General features: G+C 50.7%; 1 protein-coding gene across 1 annotated transcript in view; it reads left to right on the top strand.

Moving 5' to 3' along the window:
• The first annotated feature begins 8,180 nt into the window (after window positions 1-8,180).
• Window positions 8,181-10,000, top strand: part of LOC122267762 (dystrobrevin beta) — an 82,376-nt gene continuing 80,556 nt past the window's right edge. Inside the window, exon 1 of the mRNA XM_086554755.1 lies at window positions 8,181-8,818. Coding sequence (XP_086410881.1) covers window positions 8,659-8,818 — 160 coding nt within the window. The 5' untranslated portion in view covers window positions 8,181-8,658. The remainder of the gene's footprint in view (window positions 8,819-10,000) is intronic.

Here is a 10,000-nt window from a genome sequence, read left to right as displayed (position 1 = left end):
ATAAAGAGGGAAAGGGAGAATGGAAAGGATCAAGGGAGAGAATATGGGCGACAGACAGCGACAGAGAGAGAGAGAGAGAAGTAGACAAGTAATAAGGGTGGAGAGGCAGGCAAAACCGAATGCAAGTAAAGCGGCACACAGGCAAAGAAAAACAGACATGTAGATAGGTAGCCAGACAGGCATAGAGGCAGCAAAGCAAGCAAGCAGACGGAGAAGAATGCACGCAAGGAAGGAGTTAGAGGGGCAGGCAAGCAGAGAGGGCGGCGGATAGAGAGAACGGCAAGGAAATAGATGGAGGGACCAACTTTAACAGAGTTTCTGTTTGCAAATGTGGGAATATTTGAATCTGAAGGAAAATATCAATACGGTACCCTTGGATTTAGATAACCGTCTCCTTCTTGTTATTTTTAGTTATCCTCTTCCTCTTCCTCCTCCTATTATTATTATTATCATTATTATTATTTTTTTTTAATGATAACATTATTTTATTATCGGAGATACAGTTACGAATATCACCACCATTATATATTCCCTTCGTATATTACCTTCATCATTATATATTACCTTCATCATTATATATTACCTTCATCATTATATATTACCTTCATCATTATATATTACCTCCATCATTCATCGTTCATCATTCCCATCACCAGCATCACTTTCCCAAGGGCAGTGTAAGGTACAGAAGGTAGGGTTTGGGAATAGCAGTGAGTGAGTGCCAGGGCGAGGGGCGAGCAGTGCAATTGACAGCGTCTCGTCTCGCAACGCATGCAAGTGTGCGTTACGACAGATTGCGGGCGTGTCTGGTAACCGTAGGGTGCAGTGTGCAGAAGGGGCCGGGTGAGGCAAAGGGGTGTGTGTGGGGGGGGGGAGGGGGGGGGGCGCTGCACACGCTCGACGCTCACGAGATGAAAATCGTTAGCTCACGATCAAGAGGTTGGAGGAGGAGGTGGAAGTGTAAGGGGAGGTCAGGCGAGCAGAGAGAAGATCCACTCGAGGAAGGATCATCTCGGAGCGGGGAGGGAAGGGAAGGGAAGGGGAGAAGGGGGGGTGGGGTGGAAGGGAGGGGGGTGGAAGGGAGGGAAACGCAAAGGGATGGAGGGGGGGGGGCGAGCGACGGAGGAATGGGGCAAGAGAAATAGAACCGGAGCGAAGTGCATGTATCACAGCCTTAACAGGTGGCGCAAGCACACGCACACGCACACGCACACGCACACGCACACGCACACGCACTCATACTCACACTCACACGCACTTACTCCTTCTCGCTCTCGCTCTCTCGCTCTTGCTCTCTCGCTCTCGCTTTCTTGCTCTTGCTCTTGCTCTTGCTCTTGCTCTTGCTCTTGCTCTTGCTCTTGCTCTTGCTCTCGCTCTTGCTCTTGCTCTTGCTCTTGCTCTCTCTCTCTCTCTCTCTCTCTCTCTCTCTCTCTCTCTCTCTCTCTCTCTCTCTCTCTCTCTTTCTCTATCTTTCCTCTTTCTCTTCTTTCTCTCTCTGCTCTCTACATCATACAAACATACATTTACTACAACAATACATACATACATACATACATACATACATACATACATACATACATACATACATACATACATACATACATACATACATATAGATGCATACATATACATACACACCTTTCTTTCCCTCGTTTGCTTTCTCTCTCTCTCTCCGACCCCCCTCTTTTTCCTTTTCGTATTTCCCACCTCTTTCTCCTGTTCTTGTTCCTCTTTTTTCTTTTCTTTACTTTGAGAGAGAGAGGGGGGGGGGAAGGGAGAGAGTGGGAGAGAGATAGCATCGACAAATGCTGAGACCAACACTCGGAAAAACGAGAAAGAAAGAAAGAAAAAAAAAAGAAAAAAAAAGAAAATGGATGTGGCATAAATATACGCAACATCATCCGCTTAGTAACTGCATAATTAATTTGGAGTTGAAGCCGGAAGTCTGTATCACGTCGTTCCAGAGGCCAGGCTAAGCGCGAGGGGTGAAGAGGAAGGAGGAAATGGGAGAGGGGAAGAGGAAGAGGAAGAGGAAGAGGGAAGTGTCGGCTCACAAAGAGAGAGAGAGAGAGAGGGGGGGGAAGGGAGAGAGAGAGAGAGAGAGAGAGAGAGAGAGAGAGAGAGAGAGAGAGAGGGGGAGAGGGGAAGAGAGGGGGAGAGAGAGAGAGAGAGAGAGAGAGAGAGAGAGAGAGGGGGGGGAGAAAGAGAGAGAGAGAGAGAGAGAGAGAGAGGGGGGGGGGAGAGGGAGCACCGAGAGCGCGAGTAGAGGAGGCGGCTGGTGAAGGGGTGTGGCTGGCTCGGCTTGACCTGGATCGAATCGAGTGAGAGGGACACGTGCCTCTCCGAAGTCGTTTTTCGATAGCTCATCCTTGTTGGTTTATGTTGCGTTTTAGGTTTCCGCGTTGCGCTGCCCGATTCCTTGTTGATTGCTCTTTACTCTCTCTGGCAATGTTTACCTGTAGACTTTCCACTAAGTTAATAGTAAGTGAAATATGGAGTTTCATCTCCGTAGAGTCAAGGCACTCTGCTGTTGGGTTGTCACAGCTATATGTAGTAGCGTCTTGCAAAGTCAGAGAGACGGTTGCCGAGGAGACTCTCCTGGATGATATATGATCGGCTAAAAAAAATGATGACAGAGCTGAAAAATAGATGTCGCTGTTCAAGCTGACTAAGTATAAACTGAGCTGAGAAAGCTGCCAAACAACATGAGTATCTCCATCCTTTCTCCCTTTTTTTAAACTCAAATAATGTCCTATTCTTCTTAACAACTGACTACTCATTTCCACGGACCACCTAATCATAAATCATTTCTCTATCTGAAATTATTAATGGCGAATAGAGGAATGAGCAAATAGGAAATTGAAAATGGATTTAATGGGTGTAAGTGGGTATGTGAATAAATTAGTAGTCATAGTCATACATGAGTTATGTATGTGCAGGTACGGGACAGAATAGACGATTAAAGGGGAAAGAGGGTATTGAGGTTTGGATGTATATGTTGGAGAGTGCAGCGACAGTGCCAGTAACAGTGACATTTACAGTAACAGTGACATAATGACAGTGACAGACAGACAGACCAACAGACAGACCAACACCGAGGCAGACAGACGACCACATAAACTAGACGTCAGCCAGGAGTTTTATATATAGTGTAGATGAGAGGAAGAAAAGAAGGGGCGGAGGAGGAGGAGGTCACGTGGATGCCCAATGACAGCGGGGGAATAGAGAGATGCTGAGACCAACACTTTTGACAAGGCAGCTGAAAGGACTTCTTTTTGTGTCTGTGCCAGTGTGGGTGAGGGGCAGGGAGAGGGGGGGGGGAACGGGGACGGAGATAGGGAGAGAGAAGGTCGGAGGGAGAGAGAGGAAGGGAGGGAGGGGGAGAAGGGAGATAGAGGAAGGGAGGGGGAGAAGGGAGATAGAGGAAGGGAGGGGAGAAAGGAGAGAGGGGGAACGGGGATAGGGAGAGAGAAGATCGGAGGGGGAGAAGGAAGGGGTGGGGGAGAAGGAAGGGAGGGTAGAAGGAAGGGAGGGGAGAAGAGAGAGAAAGGAGAAGAAGGGAGAGAGTAAGAAAAAGTTAAAAAAGAAACAGGGAGAGATGCAGAGGGAGAGAGGAGTGGAGTAGAGTAGAATAGAGTAGAGTGGAGAGGAGAGGAGAGGAGAGGGGATGGGTAGAGTAGAGGATAGGGGTAGAGTAGAGTAGAGTAGAGTAGAGTAGAGTGGAGTGGAGTGGAGTGGAGTGGAGTGGAGTGGAGTAGAGTAGATTGGAAGAGGGAGAGATGAAATGAGGTGAGGTGAGGTGAAGCGAGGTGGGGAGAGGAGAGGAGAGGAGAGGAGAGGAGAGGAGAGGAGAAGAGAAGAGAAGAGAAGAGAAGAGAAGAGAAGAGAAGAGAAGAGAGGAGAGGAGAGGAGAGGAGAGGAGCCTCATGAGAAGAGTAAGTTAAGAGAATGGAAGAGAATGAGAAGAGAAGAGGAAGAGGAAGCGAAAGAGAAGAGAAAGTGAGAGGAAGAAGAGAGGAGAGAGAGGAGGAGGAGAGGGAGAGGAGAGGGAGAGGAGGAGGAGAGGAGAGGGAGGAAGAGGGGGACATGGGGAAGAGTGAGGGTGAATGAGAGGAGAGGAGAGGAGAGGAGAAGAGAAGAGAGGAGAGGGGCAATAATGGAGATAGAGAGTGGGGATAATAAGGGGTGGAGAGTGAGAGTGAGAGTGAGAGTGAGAGTGAGAGTGAGAGTGAGAGTGAGAGTGAGAGTGAGAGTGAGAGTGAGAGTGAGAGTGAGAGTGAGAGTGAGAGTGAGGACAGTGACAGAGTTGAGAGTGAGGACGAGAGTGAGAGTGAAGCGTGACAGAGTCAGAGACAGCTAGACAGAGACAGTGACAGAGCTTCTCGACGTGATCGAGTGAGAGGACAGAGACAGAGAGACAGAGACAGAGAGAGGACAGAGAGAGAGGCTCTCGCGGATTATTGCAGGGTTCTCACGCCGCGGCCAAGAGATTGCTTTCTGCACGGCGGTGAACACGCCCCACCAATCACATAACATCCCCCTGTGGAAGGCTGTTGCTTCATGTGAACTCGTCGTATTTTAGATTGATTCAGCGCGTCATCTTTGGAGTCGTTGGTCTTACGGCACACACACACACACACACACACACACACACACACACACACACACACACACACACACACACACACACACACACACACACACACCACCAAACAAACACAACCAAACACACAAAAACACACACACAAACCCACCCACCCACAACACACACAAATACCCACAAAACTCGACCCACACCACGACATACACACACACACACACACCCACCCACCCACCACACCACCCACCCCACACACCCACAACACAGCACACACTATCTCTCTCTCTCTCTCTCTCTCTACTCTCCTCTCTCTACTTCTCTCTCTCCTCTCTCCCTCTCTCTCTCTCTCTCTTCTTACTCTTTCTCTCTTCGAACTCTCTCTCTCTCTCTCTCTCTCTTTCTCTCTTTCTCTCATCTCTCTCCCTTCTCTCTTCTTACCAACACCTCTCGTCCTCTCTCTCTATCTACTCTCTACTCTCTCACTTCTATCTTTCCTATTCTCTCTCCCCTCTCACTCTCATCTCCCTCTCTACTCTCTCCTTTCTCAACCATTCTCCCTTCTCTCTCACTCTCACTCTAACATTCTACAGACACTCCACTCTCATCAATACATCTCTTCCTCTCCCTCCCATCTCCTCCCCAAATCTCTCTCTCTCCCCATCATCACTCACTCCTCCTCCTCTCTCACTTCTCTCATCTCCCATCTCCCTCTCCCCAGCTCTTAAACCCCTCTCTCTCTCTCTCTCTCTTCATCTCACTCTCTCTCTCTCTCTCTCTCCTCTCTTCTCACCTTCTCTTCCTACATCTCTCTCTCTCTCTCTCTCTCTCTCTCTCTCTCTCTCTCTCTCTCTTTCTCTTTCTCTCTTTCCCTTTCCTTTTCCCTTTCCTTTTCCCTTCCCCTTTCCCTTTCCCTACACACACACACACACACACACACACCTTTCTATCTATCTATCTATCTATCTATCTGTATATATATATATATATATATATATATATATATATATATATATATATATTTATTTATTTATTTATGCATTAATTGATTAATTTATCTATACGCATTTACGCATTTACAATTTAAGGCCAGAGATGAAGCGCTGTCCTTCGGAGAGATGATAGGGCATTGATACAGAAACATTTGGAAGACAAGAACAACTCAGGCGATGTAATGAAGCCATATAAAAAAAGATGAGAAAGACAAGCGAAAACATTTGAGCCTCATCTTTCTGCTGCACAACAGAAGCCACGGTGTTAATCTGGAGGCAGCGTCAGGTGGGAGCGGCGGTTATTGAATAATTCAGCACCTTGGTTAGAGCATTACATTTCCGTCTACTCCTTTTCGGGAATGCAATTAGAGTATGTTGTTGAAAGAGCCCATGAACATGTTCCGAGCTTTTAGATTAACGTCTGTTGTGTTTTCGTGTTATTAAAAGGTGCGTCTTTATATTCTGTAGTGTGGTGCGACTTTAAAGTAGCGTATTCCAAACGCTTGTACACGGGCGCACGGACGCTTGCACGCACGGACACGCACATTCACACACGCACACACCACCCTCCAATGGATCATAGGATGGGCATCACGTTGGTACAAACACTAGCACACACGCACATTCACTACACACAATACAACACACACACACCACACACACTACACACAACCACACACACAACAACAACACACAACACACAACACATCCAACCACACACACACACACACACACACACACACACACACACACACACACACACACACACACACACACTCACACACACACACACACACATACATAATCATTCGTTCAATTGAAGAGAGAGAAACAGAAAAAGAGAAAGTAAAAGTGAAAGAGAAAGAGAAAGAAAGTAAAAGAGAAAGAGAAAGAAAGAAGAAGAGAGAGAGAAATAGAGACAGACAGACAGACAGACAGACAGACAGACAGACAGATAGACAGACAGACAGACAGACAGACAGACAGACAGACAGACAGACAGACAGACAGACAGACAGACAGACGAGACCATACAGACAGAAGACAGAGCCGAGACAGTAGAGACGACCAGGTACGAGTCAGAGCTGCGAAAATGATCGACAGACAGACAGACAGAATAACAGCAGGCAGACGCGAAGACAGACAGACACGAGCAGACAGACAACAGTAAAGAGCGACAGAGCGACAGACGAAAGACAGCATAGAGATACTAACATCAGACATCATCAGATAGGAAGAAGCGCAATCCTACGAGCGAAAGAGAGCAGAGCGAAAAGAGAGGCGAAAAGAGGCGAAAGGAAAGAGAGCGCATAAGAGAGCGATCTACGCAGCAGTGAGGAAAAGAGAGCAAGAGCGAAAGAGCGAAAGAGAGCAAGAGCGAAAGAGCGAAAGAGAGCAGATTGCGATAGCATCTCCGAAAAGAGCAGCGAGAGCCGCAAAGCAGCGCCACACTCGAGAGCCACAACGAGCCCCGCAAGAGAGCTAAAGAGACAAGAGGCAGGTGCGTTTCAACCAACTCACTGCCTGTCGTGCGGGGAAGTGACACTGCCTGGGGCGTGGGAACTTCTCGGGGGCGGCGGCCTAGATATTCATCAAGCTCTGAAGCCGAGGCCATGTCAGGCAGGCGGCCGGCGAGCGTGGTGAGCGCCAGGGATTTGGCTTTTTATTCTTATCATCATCTTTATCGTCGCCCTGTGCTTGCTTCTGTGACTCCTGGTTTGGAATACTAAGGGTTTTGAATGCAAAAATGTGTGGAAGGGAATGTTTTTTTTTCGTATTGATATTTTCTATGTAAGGCTTCATGCATATCGAAATAGAAATCAAACGCCCAGGCGCACTCACACACGCACACGCACAAGCACACGCACACGCACACGCACACGCACACGCACACGCACACGCACACGCACACGCACACGCACACGCACACGCACACGCACACGCACACGCACACACACACACACACACACACACACACACACACACACACACACACACACACACACACACACAGACACACACGCTCGATGCTCGTACCGCATCGCTGGCGACTCGTAATTCTGGCGATTGTGTAGCTAAAGTCAGGGATCGGGGAGCGGGGGGTGGGGGGTGGGGGGAGGCGGGGTTCGACGCTGAACCTGTTCAGGGTAAAGCATGGTAGGAGGGGGGGTGGGGGGTGGGGGGTGGGGGGTGGGGGTCGCTTGCCAGGTGCGTCGGGCGGCCAACTGTTACGCGGACGGGCGTGCATGAGCCTCGCGCGGGTGCATGAGTCAGCAGGGCAAGGCGGGCGTCGCGCCTTCGGGCGAGGGAAGGGCTGCGGGGGGGGGGGGGGCAGGACTCGCAGGATTTAGGATGGAATTGCAATTTCTTGAGGAAAGGGTAGGGGGGGGGGGAGGGGCCGCAGACTGGGGGCGGGGCCGTTGGTTGGAGGGCCATGTTGAGTGTCACCGCCATTGTTCGGGCCGGAGCACAAGACTTCCGGCCTCGCTCTTCGCGCGGGCGACGGGAGTGATAACGCACGCGGCGCCGGAGGACGTCTTGAGGCGAGGCCCGGGGGAGGGGGTGGGAGGGGAGGGGGGGCATGGAGAGGGGGAAGTGCGTCCGTGCCTCGACCTCCTGGGCAGGTGGAGCAGCGCTTGCAGTGGGCCGTTAGCTGCCGTGCCAGTCAGTAGGGCGCTTCTCGCCGTCTCGCGTAGTCGATAGTGCCGCGACCTGGCCAGCGGCAGGTGTGCACTGCCAGGTGTCCAGAACAGGCGGTGTCCTCGTCTACCGCGGGAGGAGTGGCGTGTGCACGGGGGCAGGGACACTCCTTGCTGCTTCTTGTTAAGAACGGCGTGTGTCGTGTAATCCATTGCATTTCAAGAACAATGTCGCACCGCCCATCGGCGCCAAAACGAGCGGGATAGTCCGTCCCGCCCAGGAAGCGCCGTTTCAGTTGTCGATCCCTGCTGTAGCGAAGGAGGCGAGCCAACGAGGAACCCAGGAGGCGCAGGAGACCCGGCGAGGCATTTCCGAGAGGTGTCCGTGTGTGTCATGCTGGGTCGAGCGGACAGCTAAGCCACGTGACCAATGCTGCGGACAACAGGGGACTCCAAGTTTGTGATCATCCACCCGCACAAGATGTTCTCCTCCCGACGCAAGAGCCTGCCAGAGTCCTCCTCCAAGCTCTCGGCCGCCCCGCCCCTCACCTCCAAGAAGAGGCGCGCCTCCAATGGCTTTCTCAACCCAGGTACGGTCACGCGGCGGCGGCGGCGGCTTCGTTGGCTGACGCTGGTCTTTCCCGTGGGTCGAGCTTGGGCTGATTACCGGGGCCCCGCTCAGGACGAGCGGGCGGGCGGTACACGTTGATTAGCAAAAGACACACACACACACACACACACACACACACACACACACACACACACACACACACACACACATCCACACCCACACAACCAACCCCCCCCCCCCCCCCCCCCCCCCCCCCCCCCCCCCCCCAACACACAACACACACAACACCACACAACACAACACACCACACACACCACACACAACACAACACACACCCCACACACACACACAACACCCATACACACACAACACACACACACAATACACACACACACAACAAACACCACACACACACCACCACAACACACACACCCACACACACACACCAACGCACACACACACACCCACACCCCACACACACAACCCACACCACACAAACACACAACACACAAATACACACACACTACCCAACCACCACACACACAAACACACAAACACAACACACCCACACACACACACTCCACACAACATCACACAACCTACACCCACACACACCCCACACACACCACATCCACACCCACCCAACCACACACCACCCCCACACACCCCACCCACACACCCACACCCACCACAACCCCCAAACACACAACACACACACCACACACACACCCAACCCAACAACACACACACACACCACACACACACACCACCAAAAACACACCCACAACATACACACACCCACACACACACACCACACAACACAACACACACACCTACACACACAACACCACAACACCCAACACACACACACATCCACACACCCCCACACACACCAACCACACCCCCAAACCAAAATACACGCACCACCACGCACACACCACGCACCATATTTCTAGCCTCACCCCCTTTTTAAAAATGGATTGAAGTGAGAGAACCAGCTTACCCAGTGGACGGGGAAGATTCGTTGCCCTCTAGGTTTGGGGGGTTATTTCAGAGCGAGGCAGATTCACACAACATACTTCAACGTTGTCCACTCTATTTCATTCACTCATTTTAAAACTAGAGCCATTCTTTTTAATGTATCGAAATACTTATGTGTCTATTAATGCCACAATTGACTAAGTTTGTAGTATAGGACCTA

This window comes from Penaeus japonicus, unplaced genomic scaffold (assembly GCF_977035675.1).
Source record: "Penaeus japonicus unplaced genomic scaffold, GWHDUDI00000001_assembly GWHDUDI00000030, whole genome shotgun sequence".
NCBI lineage: Eukaryota > Metazoa > Arthropoda > Malacostraca > Decapoda > Penaeidae > Penaeus > Penaeus japonicus.
Note: the sequence above shows the minus strand (reverse complement) of the source record. Positions and strands in the feature narration are given on the sequence as shown.